Source organism: Polypterus senegalus, chromosome 2 (genome assembly GCF_016835505.1).
Source record: "Polypterus senegalus isolate Bchr_013 chromosome 2, ASM1683550v1, whole genome shotgun sequence".
Classification (NCBI taxonomy): domain Eukaryota; kingdom Metazoa; phylum Chordata; class Cladistia; order Polypteriformes; family Polypteridae; genus Polypterus; species Polypterus senegalus.
In genome coordinates, this window is record NC_053155.1 from 62,186,087 (window position 1) to 62,205,400 (window position 19,314).

The following is a 19,314-nucleotide window of genomic DNA, read 5'->3' on the forward strand; positions in this document are numbered from 1 at the left end:
AACATGATTCTGCTAACCTAATATTTTTCATACGCCCCAAACCAAGGAGATGCGAAGGTAAAATGAATCGGTAACGCTGCACATACTCAGTACACCCTCTCGAATCAACCTCAATGTCGGCGCTAGAGGCTTAAGACTCTACAATTGTGCAGCGTGTGGCTTGTCTATGCTAAAGTATGTATTGTAGATCGGGCTATATATATATATATACCCGTGTACTGCAGTGGAGAAGTAGAAGTTATGAAAAAGAAAAGGGAACATTTTAAAAATAACATAACATGACTGTCAATATACAGTATTTGTTTTGTGAGTGTTACTGAGTGTTGCTGTCATCAAGGATTTGATTATCATTATTTCTTTCAATCAGGTTCGTATTTGTAGGATGTGTTGTGTCAAGTTACATTCCGTGTTTGTCAATCGCTGTAAAGATGACAGGTTTCATTCATCGATTCTTTTCTTACTGCATCAATAAACAGCTCGTCTTCTTCTTTATCTGAGACTGACACACTGCATGCACGGGTTTTTTTTACACTGTCTTCCTTTAGCGGGACATTGACTTTTTCTAACGTGTGCTTTGTTTCCGCAGTAGCTGGATTTATGAATATGCTTGTAAGTATCAGACGCTTCATATTTTTTGCTGCCTTTTCAATTGTGTAATTCGGTTTTGTTCAGCTTTTGGAACTGTTGCTTTTATTTGTGCACTGCGCCAGTTCACGCGAGCCGCTTCGTGTACATGCATCGGTTTCCCAGCTGTGCTGGTGCCATCTCGTGCTATGTCCATGGCTGTATTTAATGTTACCTTAGTCCTGGCACTTAAAACTTTCTCTCGCAGTTTCGCTGAGTTTGTGTCAAACACCACCCTGACCATCTCATCTTCCTCTCCATAAGCACAGTCCTTCACCCGTGAATATTTACCCGGCAGTTTGCCATTGGATTGCCGCTGACGGACGGCCTTATATGGGCAGGCACTAAATTACAAACGCCAGCGGCAGCCTGTCTATGAACTTAATTTAAAGTGTAGGTTTACACCGTGCTTTGTTTCCGCAGTAGCTGCACTTATGAATATGGTTGTATATGTCACTCGCTCACTTCTTATTGTTTCGCTGCCTTCTCAATTATATAATGCATGTTTTCTTCAGCGCTTTTTTGAGGTCTTCCTGGTTTTCCATGTACTGCGTGATTACGTGGGAGGCGTGATGATGTCACACGAAACTCCGCCCCTACGCTGTTGAAGCTCATCTCCATTACAGTAAATGGAGAAAAACTGCTTCCAGTTATGACCATTACGCGTAGAATTTCGATATAAAACCTGCCCAACTTTTGTAAGGAAGCTGTAAGGAATGAACCTGCCAAATTTCAGCCTTCCACCCACACGGGAAGTTGGAGAATTAGTGATGAGTCAGTGAGTGAGTGAGTGAGGGCTTTGCCTTTTATTAGTATATACATACATACATACATACATACATACATACATACATACATACATACATATATATATATACATATATATATATATATATATATATACATATATATATATATACATATATACATATATATATATACATATATATATATATATATATATATATATATATATATACATATATATATATATACATATATATATATATATATATATATATATATACATATATATATATACATATATATACATATATATATATACATATATATATATATATATATATATATATATATATATATATATATATATATATATATATATATATATATATATACTGCTCAAAAGAATTAAAGGAACACTTTTTATTCAGAGTATAGCATAAAGTCAATGAAACTTATGGGATATTAATCTGGTCAGTTAAGTAGCAGAGGGGGTTGTTAATCAGTTTCAGCTGCTGTGGTGTTAATGACATTAACAACAGATGCACTAGAGGGGCAACAATGAGATGACCCCCAAAACAGGAATGGTTTAACAGGTGGAAGCCACTGACATTTTTCCCTCCTCATCGTTTCTGACTGTTTCTTCACTAGTTTTGCATTTGGCTACAGTCAGTGTCACTACTGGTAGCATGAGGCTTATACCTGACCCTACAGAGGTTGCACAGGTAGTCCAACTTCTCCAGGATGGCACATCAATACGTCATTGCCAGAAGGTTTGCTGTGTCTACCTGCACAGTCTCAAGGGCATGGACGAGATTCTAGGAGACAAGCAGTTACTCTAGGAGAGCTGGAGAGGGCCATAGAAGGTCCATAACCCATCAGCAGGACCAGTATCTGCTCCTTTGGGCAAGGAGGAACAGGATGAGCACAGCCAGAGCCCTACAAAATGACCTCCAGCAGGCCACTGGTGTGAACGTCTCTGACCAAACAACCAGAAAGACTTCATGAGGGTGACCCAAGGGCCCCATGTCCTCTAATAGGCCCTGAGCTCACTGCCCAGCAGCATGCAGCTCGATTGGCATTCGTCATAGAATACCAGAATTGGCAGATGCACCACTGGTGCCCCGTGCCTTTTACAGATGAGAGCAGGTTCACCCTGAGCACGTGACAGAAGTGAAAGGGTCTGAGAAGCCATGGAGAACATTATGCTGCCTGTAACATCATTAAGCATGAGCAGTTTGGTGGTGGGTTAATGATTGTCTGGGGAGGCATATCCATGAAGGGTCACACAGACCGCTACAGGCTTGACAAAGGCACCTTGGCTGCCATTAGGTATCAGGATGAAATCCTTGGACCCATTGTCAGACCCTATGCTGGTACAGTGGCTCCTGGTGCACGCAAATTCCTGGCCTCATGTGGTGAGAGTATGCAGGCAGTTCCTGGAGGATAAAGGAATTGATACCATTGACTGGCCACCACACTTTCCTGACCTAAATCCAATAGAACACCTCTGGGACATTATGTTTTGGTCCATCCAATGCCACCAGGTTGCACCTCAGACTGTCCAGAAGCTCAGTGATGCCCTGGTCCAGATCTGGGAGGAGATCCCCACAACACCATCTGTCATCTCATTAGAATCATGCACCATGTTGTCAGGCATGTATACAAGAACACAGGGGCCATACAAAGTGCTATGCATAATTTTGAGTTGCTGCAATTAAATATTGGCAAAATGGACTAGCCTGCCACATAATTTTTCACTCTGATTTTGGGCGCCTTTTGAATTCAGGGCTCTGTAGGTTGATCATTTTCATTTCCATCAAACGATGTGGCATCCTTTCGCTCCTAACACATTACCCAGTCTATATCAGTATAGATATCCAGGAGGATTTCTTTTTCCCATTGAGATCTGATGTGTTTTCAAAGTGTTTCTTTCATTTTTTTGAGTAGTTTATATATATATATATATATATATATATATATATATATATATATATATATATATATATATATATACTGATCACCCATTGGCCTCGCTCACTGAGTGCAAGGGAAAAAAAATAAAATGTAGTCTATAAGTTATTAATCAGTAAAACATTAACGCTTTAAGCAGTAAAGACATTGAGCACTACTGGAGTGGTTTTGGGTAAGCTACATTTTAAAGACGGTATAACACAACAGGTAAGTAGTACTAACAGTATCTAAAATGTATATGGATCATCTTTCGGTAGTAGATCCCTTTTGAAAGGCGCTACACGACGGCTGTGGTATAGAAATTACATTTTGTATGTCAACGTCTAAATTTCTGCCTGTGGTAATGTGCCTCACCGGCATTATCAGCAATTAAAGAAAATTACTTTTGTGTCCCCTGCAGTGTTAAGAGAGAAAGGCTTTGGTTTGGGATAAAAGGAAAAAAGGTGTTAAGAAAGGAAACTTGCCTTTTTGTTTTATATAGTGTAGAGAGACGCCTTTTCCGACGATATGAGCACCTTTTGGGAAGCATCGCGGCGGGTCTCATGTAGACTGGAGAGACGGCCCTGCTATTAACTGGCCGGGATGGCACTGTCGGTACTGCACTCCTGAGTGTGTCTTCATAATCCGACCTGACGACCTCATAATCGTATACGTGGAAAAGAAAGTGCGAAGCGTCTAGTTTGCCGCGGTCTAGAAATGGGATCCCATGTTTGCAGTTGTCTAGGCTATAGCTCAGGTAAAGGAGGAAAAAATTTACTTTATCTTATATGGGAGGCGTGATGACATGAGACGCAACTCCGCCCCCCACGGCCATTGAGCTGCAGTCTATTACAGTATATGGACGAAAAAATAGGTTCCAGTTATGACCATTATGCGTAGAATTTCGAAATGAAACCTGCCCAACTTTTGTAAGTAAGCTGTAAGGAATGAGCCTGCCAAATTTCAGCCTTCTAAGGGCTTTGCCTTTTATTAGTATAGATTGTAATGATGGATATCATTTTTCAAATTCATTCAGCCATGAGGTTCCTAAACCCATTCTGTCCATACTGAGTGAGAGCGAGTTACAGACCCGTACTGCAGATCTGGGGTAATGACAAGCTGGTCCATAACCGTACAACTCTGAAAGCATGTCATGGACCAGCCTTGATGAAGTGCAAGTACATTTCCCCAATTTCCTTTTTTTTTTTTTTTAAAACTGTTGGTACAAAATCTACATATCCTGACATGCACACTAGATAGATCTTTCTACTAGGCCTTAAACAGTAATTAAATTTACTCTGCAGAAAAAATACAGTATGTGTGTGTGCACGTTTTGTTTAAATTAGCAAACACTTTGCTAATTCTGCTAACAGAAACGTCCGCCAGTGTTTTTACCAGTGTATTTACTCCATGTTTCACACTAATTTTTCATATTCTGGGAACCATAGTTTATCCAAAAAAAAAAATGCTTGTGTGTGAATACAGGCTTTTTTACAAGTGTTACTATCATTCATTTTTAGTCAGGATTATATCCAGGTATAACTTAGTAGTAATACCTATATACATTAAATGTACCTCCAGTGTCTGCAACATACAAAGACAGAAGCAGAATGCAATGAAAGGACACTGTACCAACATGCATTATTCTTGCATTATAAGATTAAGGGATTTGGAAGATTTATTGTTTCAGCATAGGGAACAGCAAATTTCTGCTCAACACCACTTGTATGTTGTTTAACGACCTGTTTACCAGTGAATTTATATCTCCACTCCGATCACAATGTAACTGACAGTCTGTGGTATAGCACTATTTACAAATTGGAACAGATATTGAATAGATATACTGTATACCAGTCCTTCTTATTTTCAGATCAACTTACAACTGGTCTATCGGAACCGAACATGTTTGTAAGTCAACAACTACCCATAATACATATAGGGACTCTGTTGAATGGTTGAAAATATATACTTTGTTTGCACCTTGTAATCTTGTGAATACTGTGGAATTTATTAATTTATTCTCAAGGTTAATGGCTGAACTTCAAAGTTGCTGATAAAATAATTTTTTGTTGCTTGTAACTTCTACTCACTTAAGACAGTAACACTATGATTCTTTCATTTTCTGTTAAATTTAAGTATTTAACTATCTCATAATACACAGTGGTTATCATTATACATTTTGAATAAAAACAACTTTCTCCTGGTACTTCATTCCGGCAATAAGATCAATAGTATGGGCCAGGCCAAACATTTATAGGAAAACATTTCTTTTTACATGCTGGAAGGAATAGACATACAGAAAATTAAATACTGACATTAAAATTTAACACATCTCGATTTCCTCCTCACTATAAAGACATACCTAAATGCAGGGGGAATGAAATCTGGTGGGAGAACAGGTGGTAGAGGTTGGCCTGACATGGCCATATCTATTAAATGCATGGCAAGTATGAACTCTTCTGCTGTCAGTTTCCCATCCTGGTCAATGTCAGAAAGGTTCCTGTAAAAACAAATGGGAAGGTTAAAATCAGTGCTCATCTAAGACGTTTTGGCTCCTTAAAACAACAAATAGTATAACTACATGCACTATATGACAGTGTTGAGTTTTTCAATGTATTGATCATCGCACTGGTGAAAATTATTTTTCTAAATTATTTAGCTAGAGCATAAATTAGAGTGCCGCTATGAAATTTTCTGAACCCACTCATTTCATTTTGGGGTTAAACAGTTGCAGACCCTATACCAACACTCTGTGGCAGGAATGCAAGTCTGCCTATGAGAAAACTCATACATGAACCTTGATGCAGATGGCCAGGGCCCTTACCTGGGCGGGACACCACTATATTGGAAGTATTGGAAGGAGCATTTCCGGATAATTGCCTCCACCCGAAGCTCAGTGCCTGGGGGCGCCTGGAGAATTGTTGAGCCCTTTGATGCAGCACTGCTGCAACAACCGGAAGTGCTGCTGGAACTGGGTAAACGAGCACCTGGACCACTTCCAGGTGCCTTATAAAAGGAGCCAGCAGCCACTACTGCGAGAGACCGAGTTGGGTGGGAGAAGATGAAGCTTGCCAGGAGGAGTGGAGTCGAGAGAAAACAGGAAGACGACAAGGTTGTGTGCTGACGGGTGCTTTGTGCTTGAGACTGTGGTGTACTGGTGGGAAAAGGATGTAGGCGTTTCCCACGGGAAAGAAGGAATAATAGTGTGTGTGCTTACACTTGTGTCTGGCCTGCCTGTCTGTGTTGGGGTTAGGGAGGCTGTACGCGCTCTCCTGTACATTATTTCCTTTCAGATGTGGAAGGACACATGAGCACCTGAAAACATGAAAGGCTTATAAACCACTACATGACACTGCCTGCTCCACACTGAACTGCCGGTACCACACTGCACTGCTGGCATTAAGAGACTGCTTGCATTGCATCTTTTTAGTGCATGCATTATCTTATATATTCATATATATTATGAAGGGCACATTATGCAAGTTATCTAAATTTTGTTGCAAAGATAAAAAAATCCAGATGGAAAACCTTTTTTCATTTTTTTTTTAAACAATCTTATACTTTAAATTGATAGCTTAAACTTGATTATCAACTAAAAGACAAGGCCTCCATTCTGAATGATCCTTTAAATCTCTGCCTTTCTGTAAAATCAGTATGCCTGGATTTATGGAAAGATCTAGTTCAGGGGTCTCCAACACATCGCTACCCCTTTTCCAAGTAGCTCACCAAAGGGTTAATGAATCCTACATAATTTTGAAAACTTGATTAGTCAAATTAGGGGTGGGCGATCTTTCCAAAAAAATCATATGATCCACAATCTGAATTGCAATCTATCTTTTCAATGTGGCATACACTTAAGAGAATATCTGGACTCAAACTCATCAAGACCTAAGTAACTCTTTATTTTAAATATCAAACAAAGTTGAACTCACTTGTTCTCTCGTTCGCTAGCTAAGCGGAGTTAAGGAACACGGCCTGAAGCTGGCGATTGAGTGAGTAGAGCCCTTCCCTCATCTCGGCCTGCTGCGTCTTTCTTGGATTTGCGCAAATAAAATTGGTACCGCAAAGGAACAATGATACATAATGAAATGACAGAAGTTCCAAAATCAACTGGAATGTTCAAGCACATTACAGAAAAAAAACCCGTTCTAAATCCATTAAGTAGTTCTCTCATTTAAAGTGGACAGACATACAGAAAGACATTGGATTTTATATATTATAGCAAAATACCCGCGCTTCGAAGTGGAGAAGTAGTGTGTTAAAGAAGTTATGAAAAAGAAAAGGAAACATTTTAAAAATAACGTAAAACGATTGCCAATGTAATCTTTTGTGACAGTTATGAGTGTTGCTGTCATCAAAGATTTGATTATGATTATTTGTTTCAATCAGGTTCGTATTTGGAGGATGTGTTGTGCTCAAGTTAAATTCCGTGTTTGTCTAGTCTATCCCTGACCATCTCGTCTTTGTTGTCAACCACTGTAAAGATAACAGGTTTCATTCATTGAAGTGATCACTACCCAAATCAATACTCGTGAATCTAAGATGTTTAACAGGCATTCCCGGTATTAAGTTGTGGATTTGCCTGCGAATATTTAGTGGCAGTGTGTCTATGAACGTAAAAAGGTTTCTCTCGCACTTTTGCGGAGTTTGTGCCAAACACTATTCTGTCCCTGACCATCTCATCTTCATTTGCATAAGCACAGTCCTTTACCAGCAATTTTAACTACATTACAAAGTGATCAAAAGTCTCGTTTATACCCTACGTCTTCTCATTAAACTTGTATCTCGCGAATATCGTATTCATCGTTGGCATGATAAACGGCAGCGGCAGTGTGTCAATGAACTTTATGGGCAGGCACTCAATTACGTGGGAGGTGTGATGATGGGGGACGCAACTCCGCCACACACGCCGACCGAGCTGCAGCCTATGGGCGTATATATGTACATAAGCAGGTTTCAGTTATGACCGTTACGCGTAGTATTGAAACCTGCTTAACTTTTGTAAGTAAGCTGTAAGGAATGAGCCTGCCAAATTTCAGCCTTCTACCTACACGGGAAGTTGGAGAATTAGTGATGAGTGAGTGAGTGAGGGCTTTGCCTTTTTATTAGTATAGATATACGTACTAGACATTAAGCCCGTTACAATAACAGGTGCTAGAACAGTAGTGCATAAACATTATTAGGAATAGTCTAAATTAAATGGCAAGGGACCTTGTATGTGGCTGTAATATGCGTCGCTGTATTGTGTGCCTTTAATTTTCTCTCACAGTAATACTGGTTTGTATTTCCATAAAATGCCGGTAATTTTCTCTGACATTAATACAGTGGAACCTCGGTTCACGACCATAATTCGTTCCAAAACTCTGGTCGAAACCCGATTTGGTCGTGAACCAAAGTAATTTCCACCATAGGATCGTAAATAAATACAATTAATCCGTTCCAGACTGTACGAACTGTATGTAAATATATATTTTGTTAAGTTTTTAAGCACAAATATAGTTAACTAGCAAAATACCCGCGCTTCGCAGCGGAGAAGTAGTGTGTTAAAGAAGCAATGAAAAAGAAAAGGAAACATTTTGAAAATAACGTAACATGATTGTCAATGTAATTGTTTTGTCACTGTTGTGAGTGATGAGTGTTGTTGTCATATATATATATATTTACACACACACACATAAACATATATATATACATATCTATACATATACACATATATACATACATATATACATACATATATATATCTACATATATACACATACATACACACACACATATATACACACAAATACATACATATATACATACATACACACACACATATATATAAACATATATATACATATACATACATATCTACATATATACACACACAGCTATTTCGTATCAGTGCAATACGCTGCTTGTTAAAACGGATAACTCCCGCTCTTACGCAAGTCTGCGTGGATATTATGAACTATCAGATTTGTTCAAGTTCTATTTAAATTTTAAATAGAAGGAATTTTTATTTAGTCGACAGAAATATCTTTGGTAGGAATGGTAAAAACAGACAGGAATATTATTCGTGAATAAATCAACTCAAACCTTAAACAACTTATAATATTTTGCTCTCCATAAAAATATATCCTGTCTAAATTATACAAGTTAGAAATAAAGTAAACATTAAAAGAACAAACATTCAAATTTCTTTACTCTTATGTAATTTTATATAAAAATAAACTTAGATTTTAAATATCCCAAAAGATTTTGCTCTCCATAAAAATATATCCTGTCAAAATTATACAAATTCAAATATGAACATGCTGCATAACAAAACCTGGAAATATAAATAAAATGTGTTCCTTTCAGCAATAACAAATCAAATCATTCAGTTGTCTTTGCTCATATGTCATTTTAGAGCTGGACGCCTGGCATCTTTTTGGCAACAAGTTCGCTTTATGTTTGGTGTGAGGTTCTGTGTTGTGGAGATTCTCAGGATGGATTGCAGGTGCTCATCAGTGAGGCGACTCTGTGTGCTGTTTTGTTAGTCTTTATCACTGAGAAGAGCTTCTCACACAGATATGTGCTACCAAACATGCACAAGGTTCGAGCCGCATGTAGACGGACTTTTTGTTCTTCAAAGTCACCAAAGCGCGCAAACTCAGTGCGCCAGTTTATCAGCAAAGTGCGATTTGGGAACACCGTAGTGACGACTTGGTTTAACATTACTTGGCAACAGGGAAAGTGGGGCAAGGTGCATTTGTGTCTCCCATAAAAGCAGCTTCACTTGAAATCACTTTGTGATTGTGCACGGTAAAACGTCCGCTGAAGTGTCAGATTCTTATTTAATTCTTCTGCTTTCTGTATCTTCTGCATTGCATTCAGGTTACCCTGATGTTTTGTCTCATAGTGCCGCCTTAGATTAAATTCTGTAATTACAGCCACATTAGCTCCACAAATGAGACACACGGGTTCAGTAAACATATACTCAGCCTCCCATCGGTTTTAAAGGCTCTATTTTCAGAATGAACTTTTCTCTCCAGCATCGCGTGAGCTAGCTTCGCAATAACTTGCAGCATCATAAGCTAGACTTGATTAACGCGTAAGTGTTCGCAAGGCAGCTGAAGCGCTGCATTATGGGATCTGTAGTTTATTGTGTTACCAGCGCTTCATATACCTGGGCCATTAATAACAATAATACAGTATATAAAATGATCTCGGGCCGGATATAATTACACGGCCGGATGTGGCCCGTGGCCCTTGAGTTTGACAAATATGGACTAAATAGAACTTGAAAAGATATATTTTTTCAAATGTGATCGCAAATTCAGATAGAGTTGACGCCAAGACTACAGCCTGCATCCTCCCTCGCTCTTACTTTTTACCGCTCATCTAATGAATACACTGAGTATGGCTTTACCAAAACAATCATTGATGGCTAATAAAGTATCCATTATTCGAGTATGTAGATCGGGATATATATATATATATATATATATATATATATATATATACATATATATATATACCGCGATCGCAGCGAGAAGTAGTGTGTTAAAAAGCTAGAAAAGAAAAGGGAACATTTTAAAAATAACGTAACATGACTGTCAATATACAGTATTTGTTTTGTGAGTGTTACTGAGTGTTGCTGTCATCAAGGATTTGATTATCATTATTTCTTTCAATCAGGTTCGTATTTGTAGGATGTGTTGTGTTCAAGTTACATTCCGTGTTTGTCAATCGCTGTAAAGATGACAGGTTTCTTTCATCGATTCGCTTCTTACTGCATCAATAAACAGCTCGCCTTCTTCTTTATCTGAGACCTGACACACTGCATGCACGGGTTTTTTTACACACTGTCTTCCTTTAGCGGACATTGACTTTTTCCACCGTGTGCTTTGTTTCCGCAGTAGCTGGATTTATGAATATGCTTATCAGACGCTTCATATTTTTGCTGCCTTTTCAATTGTGTAATTCGGTTTTGTTCAGCTTTTGGAACTGTTGCCTTTTATCTGTGCACTGCGCCAGTTCACGGAGCCGCCGTGTACATGCATCGGGTTCCCAGCTGTGCTGGTGCCATCTCGTGCTATGTCCATGGCTGTATTTAATGTTACCTTAGTCCTGGCACTTAAAACTTTCTCTCGCAGTTTCGCTGAGTTTGTGTCAAACACCACCCTGACCATCTCATCTTCCTCTCCATAAACACAGTCCTTCACCCGTGAATATTTAGTGGAGTTTGCTATTGGATTGCCGCTGACGGACGGCCTTATATGGGCAGGCACTAAATTACAAACGCCAGCGCAGCCTGTCTATGAACTTAATTTAAAGTGTAGGTTTACATCGTGCTTTGTTTCCGAAGTAGCAGAACTCATGAATATGGTTGTATATGTCACTCGCTCGCTTCTTATTGTTTCGCTGCCTTCTCAATTATATAATGCATGTTTTCTTAAGCGCTTTTTTGAGGTCTTCCTGGTTTTCTATGTACTGCGTGATTACGGGGAGGCGTGATGATGTCACACTAAACTCCCCCCCGGCGTTCAAGCTCATCTCCATTACAGTAAATGGAGAAAAACAGCTTCCAGTTATGACCATTACGCGTAGAATTTCGATATAAAACCTGCCCAACTTTTGTAAGGAAGCTGTAAGGAATGAACCTGCCAAATTTCAGCCTTCCACCCACACGGGAAGTTGGAGAATTAGTGATGAGTGAGTGAGTGAGTGAGGGCTTTGCCTTTTATTAGTATAGATTATACCATAGAATGCACAGCATAATAGTAAATTAAATGTAAAAACATTGAATAACACTGAGAAAACCTTAAACAAGAGAAAACTAACACTGCAAGAGTTTGCGCTATAGCGCTACGAACCGCTTGCTAAAACACTTTTTTTTAATGAGTTTTAAGCACAGAGAAAAAAAATTACCATTTGAAAAATCCGTAATTTAATAAAAAACCAAGAAAAGTAACATTGCAACAATGTACGCACGCGCCTGTGTGTGTGTGTTTCTCTCTCGGGGGCCTGTGTGTGTGTCTCTCTCTCTCTCTCGCATGCGCACCAGTGTGTGTTTGTGTGTGTGTGTGTGTCTCTCTCTCTCTCTCTCTCTCTGCACAGGGAGAGACTGAACACGTGCGGCCCCACACATGCACACTTCATCAGAATACACACACGGACACCTGGATGCACACAGGGGTTTTATTGAAGAGGATCAGTAAACCTTCAAAATAATATGTAATTAAAGTCACAACGGCATTCTCAGCATTTCTGGAGCTTAGCAGAGCCAGATAACTATAAGAATCTTCATCAAGCAGCTCTGAAAATGTCTGCTTTGTTTGGGTCTGCATACTTCTGCGAGTCTGCCTTTTCTGACATGAATGTCATGAAATCAAAGTTTAGAACAAGACTGACAGATGAACATTTAAATGACTCCATAAAAGGGAACCTAAGTGGCTACACTCCACCATACACCTCTCTTGTTGACTCCATGCAGTGCAAGTCATCTAACTAACTAAAAAACACATCACACATGCAACGAGCTATGTGAAGTGAAATAGTGACATGTAACAAAATGACAAATGAATAAGAAATATCTGTGTATTTGGAATTGCATTGTTTTGTTTTGACAGCATTTATGTTTTAATTCAATAGTGTGACATACACTAGAAAATGCATACAGACATACAAAATGCACTTGCAGGGGAACTAAATATTTTTAGATAGATAGATAGATAGATAGATAGATAGATAGATAGATAGATAGATAGATAGATAGATAGATAGATAGATAGATAGATAGATAGATAGATAGATAGATAGATAGATAGATAGATAGATAGATAGATAGATAGATAGATAGATAGATAGATAGATAGATAGATAGATAGATAGATAGATAGATAGATAGATAGATAGATACTTTATTAATCCCAAGGGGAAATTCACATAATTCAGCAGCAGTATACTGATACAAAGAAACAATATTAAATTAAATAGTAATAAAAATGAAAAGAATTAAAATAAAATTAATGTTCGCATTTACTCCCCCGGCTGGAATTGAAGAGTCGCATAGTGTGGGGGAGGAACAATCTCCTCAGTCTGTCAGTGGAGCAGGACAGTGACAAAAGTCTGTCTTTGTGATGTTTTAATGCAAAATGTTGTGTACGCCAACATTTTGTAAATGTTCAGGCAAAACAAGCTTATTCAGTTTGTTTGGGTTGAAATAAGCTATGAGAATAAACGTTAGAAAACATTAGTAGATCTCGGCCATTTTCATTTTGTAAAAGTAGCTCTCTCTAGGGAAGGTTGGAGACCCCTGATCTAGTTTGTCACGAGACATACAAGGATCGAAGTAGTACACATCAAAAAAGGAAGCCAGCCACAGGGAAATAATCTATGATAAGGATTTTGATTGCCTTTTCCAAAAGCGAATTTCATTAATAAGGTATATGTTAAGGTAAGCTCATATATATATGGAACAACTTACCAAATAGAGGCAAGCTGTGCTTGGGGTAAACTTGATTGCATAAGAATAGTTCTCGCCTGTGGGCCTGAAGATAAAAAACAAACTTTTTCATTACACAAAAAAATTTTTTTTAACAAACTACTGCACAGAAACAAATAACAAAACATTCTATTTATTGATAGTACAAAACATCAACAAAAAATTAAATTTCTTTGGACTTAGGGTAAAGGTCCTCCATAAAATTAAATTGAAAAAGCTAGCTGAAAATGCTGTGAAAAGGAGTTTGCTAAAGAGCAGAAAAAACAACCTAGTAAAAAGTCACATTATTTTATGTATTCTTATTTTACCTTGTCATATGCTAAATGTCCATATCAGGGGCAGAGGTCACCGAAGTAGTTAAAAATCTCTGAGGTGGCTGGGCCCCTGGGGTGGTTGAGATTCACCCTGGGTTCCTCAAGACTCTGGATGTTGTGGGGCTGTCCTGGTTGACACGTCTCTGCAACATCACATGGACATCGGGGGCAGTGCCTCTGGATTGGCAAACCGGGGTGGTGGTCCCCCTTTATAAGCAGGATGACTGGAGTATGTGCTCCAACTATAGGGGATCACACTCCTCAGCCTCCCCAATAAGGTCTATTCAGGGGTGCTGGAGAAGTGAGTTGGGTCGATGGTTGAATCTCGGATTCAAGAGGAACAATGCGGATTCCGTCCCGGCCGTGGAACACTGGACCAGCTCTACAACCTGGCCAGGATCCTGGAGGGGGCATGGGAGTTTGCCCAACAAGTCCACATGTGTTTTGTAGATTTGGAGAAGGCATTTGACCGTGTCCCTCAAAGCATCCTGTGGGGTGTGCTCCAAGAGTACGGAGTACAAGGCTCGTTGTTACGAGCCATTCAGTCCCTGTACAGGAGGAGCAGAAACTTGGTCCGCATTGCTGGTAATAAGTCAAACTCGTTTCCTGTTGAGGTTGCACTCCGCCAGGGCTGCCCTTTGTCACTAATTCCGTTCATAAGTTTTATGAACAGATTTTCTAGGCGCAGCCAAGGGGGTCTAGTTCGGTGACCTCAGAATCTGTGCTATTTGCAGATGACGTGGTTCTGTTGGCTTCATCGGACAGTGACCTCCTGCTCTTACTGGACCGGTTCGCAGCAGAGTGTGAAGCGGTGGGGATGAGATTCAGCACCTCTAAATCCAAGGCCATGGTTCTCTGCCGGTAAAGGGTGGAATGCTCTTTCCGGGTTGGGAACACATTACTGCCTCATGTGGAGGAGTTCAAGTATCTTGGGGGTCTTGTTTACGAGTGAGGGGAATAATGGAGTGAGAGGTTGACAGATGGATCGGTACAGCATCCGCAGTAATGCGGGTTCTGCAATGGTCTGTCGTGGTGAAGAGAGAGCAGAGCCAAAAGGCGAGGCTGTCAATTTACCAGTCAATCTACGTTCCTACCCTCATCTATGTCCACAAGCTTTGGGAAGTGATCTAAAGAGCAAGACTGTGGATACAAGCAGCCGAAATTAGTTTTCTCCACAGGGTTAGCTGGACATTTCCTTAGAGATTGGGATGAGGAGTTCAGTTATCCGGGAGAGACTCGCTGCTTCACCACAATGAATTAAGTCAGTTGAGGTGGTACGGGCATCTGGTCAGGATGTTCCCCTGGATGCCTCCCTGGGGGGTCGGACATGTTCCACTCGTAGAAGGCCACGGGGCAGACCCAGGACACACTGGAGGGACTATATCTCTCGGCTGGCCTGGGAACACCTCAGGGTCCCCCCAGAGGAGCTGGAGGAGATGGCCAGGGAGAGGGAGGTCTGGGCTTCCCTGCTTAGGCTGCTGCCCCCACGACCCGACCTAGGATAAGCGGTGGATAATGGATGGATGGATATCCTAAATGATATTCAAAAATCCCATTTTCTTTCACCACTCTTTATACACTATTTCCTACCTCTTACTATGATACACCCACTATAATAATCCTTTGTCTCCTGTAGGCTGCATTTCCACCTTCCACTTTTGGGTATCGCCTTAAACAATCTTTGCTCTATCTAGTAGCCATTAGTACCTGCTTATTTGTCCACTAAACATAATTTCTTTTCTTTTTTACTGCTGCTTCTGGACAGAAGAACTTGTACACTGTGTCACACTAAGCATTTTCAGGCCTTCTTTGTATTTCTTTTCTTGCTACATGAAACATTTCTCAAAGATCACACCATATACAAGATCAACAATATAATATAAACCATATGAATAGTAAAACTAGGAAGGGCCTACAAAAGAAAGCTAATAAAAATGCACATTAGATGGCTCAAACTAGAATTTAATCAAAAACATAGTGAAACTAAAAAAAAAAAAAACTACAATAGGTAATATTAAAGATTTTGATTTTGTTTTTTTTTGTTTTTTTTTTTTAAAAGGGATTTTCCTTGTTTATGTGCATCCAGCTGAAACGCCATCGCTGACTTATGGTCTAATTTCTATTAGTTTTTCTAAGAATCCAGAAGTTTCATTATTATTTTTTATAAATAAAGATTACAACAAAAAGTAGAAATACCTGTTAAATGTCCACTCATCATTTTGTCATGGCTGTTAAAGAGCTGCCTGTATTTGAGCCGTGATGACTGTGGAACAGCCCAGTCTGTAGCTGTTGTTACAGTTGGCTGTGCTCTGAAATACAAGGTAGCAACAATAAATATGGTAAAAATGAGTTATTCACACTATACTGATAAAAACCAATATAAACCATATTTTCAGAACAGAAGTTGCAATATAAATATTACAATTGCAATTTATTCATGACCCATATGTGGGAGGGAAGACAAGTAAATACGTTTTGAATGATGACAGCTATTAAATTCCAACAGCCTTCCAACATTTAGAAACTCTGCCATTTTGAAGTAACACAAGAATACTTACAAGTCCATTTTTTTAACACTCAATTCCTCTTCTAGTTTAGAAGCAAATGCTACATTTAACTACTATGCATAAGCAACAGCAAAACTGTTCCCATGAAAAATTGTTTGTAGCAAACACAGTTACAAAACACCGATTTAGACCAGAAAAGATTATTGTAAACGATCCCTCCCTTGTCTGCCTAATCTTTCTTTCCCAGAAAGAACATAATGAGGGCACACCTTACATTAAGCATAGCAGATAAAGTGCAAGTGTGTAACAGCACATTCACATACTATTTGGTGGTGCAGTGGTTCTACATAATGAAAAACGTACATAACCAGCAATATTGAATTTGAATGTTTCACATATATTTCAAACACAACAACTTCTTAATGGCTAATAATGAAAAGTGAATTCTTACACCAAAAGACAAGAGTAAACCATGGTTAGACAAGCAATGTGTAAAATGACACTGAAAAAATAATTCTCTTCACTTTAAATAAAGTTTTTCTAAATTTATTTTGCTTGCAATATCTGATAAATTGCACCTGAAAATGTTATAATTTTTAAAGAATTATGTTGGTAAAAAAAGACAAACCTTATTATTCTTACAAGCATTTGAATAATTACTATTTTCTAATTAAACAACAGTTTGAGCCTTTTTTTACTCCAGTCTCCATGTCAAAGAGGGCTATTAATATTGTGCAATGTTGGATCACAACCCTCAATGAGATTGCAAAAAAAATCCAACTATTCTAAGAGTTTTTTACTTTTAGAAAATTGTTTTAAAATATAATTTATTTAACTTAATATTAACATATTGTTAATTTAAAAACAAATGAATGGGTAGTTGATATGATCTTTTAAAAGCAAGTTAAAACAATTTTTCCATTTAGTTTAATTATTTACTTACATTGCAACCTCAAATGATTGTGCCTTTTGTAGTTTTGAACCTGACCGGCTGAAGGAGGAATTCTTGGTGAGTGTTGCTGCTGCAGATAAAAAGCAAAAAACAACTGACTACAAAAAGATAATTTAATAGTTGTTACAAGTAGATTTAATGGATGCTGCAGCAAATGTAAAATACTAATAGTGTTGTTCCTAATTTATAATTCAAAACACTTCTGTCACAAACTAAGTGGCCATTTCATATTGCAAACATATACTATAGCTAACATAAGTTTGGTGCCTCAATTGCCCTGAGAACCATGTGCTAAATGTAAGGCAAAGGGAGGCTGGTGCATAAGGCCATACATAGAGTTCATGAAGTCAAACTAGCCATTGGTAGATTTATACTCTACCTAATTCGATCTTAATCCAACTGAGTATCCATGGAATATGATCAAGTAACTGGAGAAAACATTCAGTAAAATTAATTCCTATCAAGTTGCTGCAACTATTCTAAGACTGCCTCTGCATTTAGCATTAACCTGCTGAACTGCAAACACTCCTATGTTTAGCAGAAAAGAGTAGAGCTTTGTTGGGTCATCAGCTGCCTTGCCTCATTTGAGAAAAAAATATGTAGTTAGGCTTGGTATAATGTTAAATTTCAGCACCCCTGTCATACTCATTTGTCTGATGACTGACTGAAACCGGTCAGAGTTTTGTCAGTTTTAGATATCCTTTTTCAATTGTGGTCTGCTCCCACCCAAAGCATAACATGGCTAAAGGTATTTAGGATGATAACTCATACTCGGATTCATGATACTTTCATGTGTAAATCTTCAGCAAATTGGCCATTCTTGCTAGCACGTTTGGTGCCCAGTACTGTGTAAAAAAAGGTACTTATATTTTTGTTCTTGTCCTGTCTCCATCTGAACTGCACAAGCAATCTGAACAATGCCAATTTAACCTATCTAGTATTACCTGCACATGCAGTACAAAGCTATTTATTATTTGTTCTAATCTGTACTAATAAAAGGCAAAGCCCTCACTGACTGACTGACTCACTGACTGACTCTTCACTAATTCTCCAACTTCCCGTATAGGTAGAAGGCTGAAATTTGGCAGCTTCGTTACAAAAGTTGGGCAGGTTTCATTTCAAAATTCTAAGCGTAATGGTCATAACTGGAACCTATTTTTCTGCATATACTGTAATGGAGTTGAGCTCGAAAGCCGTGGGGGGCGGAGATTCGTGTGACATCATCACGCCTCTCACGTAATCACGCAGTACGTAGAAAACCAGGAAGAGCTCCAAAAACCGCTGAAGAAAACATACATTATATAAACGCAGTGCGCAGACAAAAAGCAACAGTTCCAAAAAGTGCTGAACAAAAACCGAATTACACTGCTACGCTCAAATAGACAAACCACACACCGTGGCGCAATTGTAGAGGCTTTGCCTCTAGCGCCAGCGTCCGAGGTTGAATTCCCGAGAGGGGATGCACTGAGCATGTACGCGCGCTTCACAATTCATTTTAGCCTCGCATCTCCTTGGTTTGAGACATATAAAAAAATATGCGGTTAACGCATAAAGACAGATCACCAATTGAAGCTTTATGAATAATGGATACTTTATTCATGATCAATGATTGTTTTGGTAAAGCCATACTCAGTGTATTCATTAGATGAACGGTAAAAAAGTAAGAGCGAGGGGAGGGTAACTTATTGAGGCACGCAGGCAAAACCACAATAGCACGCGGGCTCGATGTACTGTAGTGCGCGT

The 19,314-nt window shown here is 38.9% G+C and overlaps 1 protein-coding gene across 6 annotated transcripts in view; it reads right to left on the reverse strand.

Moving 5' to 3' along the window:
• Positions 1 to 19,314, reverse strand: part of itsn1 (intersectin 1 (SH3 domain protein)) — a 331,858-nt gene that overhangs the window by 184,953 nt on the left and 127,591 nt on the right. For 5 of the 6 annotated variants that reach the window (XM_039743834.1, XM_039743835.1, XM_039743832.1 and 2 more), the window contains 4 exons: positions 17,563 to 17,641; positions 16,309 to 16,421; positions 13,781 to 13,844; positions 5,684 to 5,821 (listed from right to left, as the gene is read on the reverse strand). In XM_039743834.1, coding sequence (XP_039599768.1) covers positions 5,684 to 5,821; positions 13,781 to 13,844; positions 16,309 to 16,421; positions 17,563 to 17,641 — 394 coding nt within the window. The remainder of the gene's footprint in view (positions 1 to 5,683; positions 5,822 to 13,780; positions 13,845 to 16,308; positions 16,422 to 17,562; positions 17,642 to 19,314) is intronic. The other variant, XM_039743833.1, reaches the window with a different exon arrangement.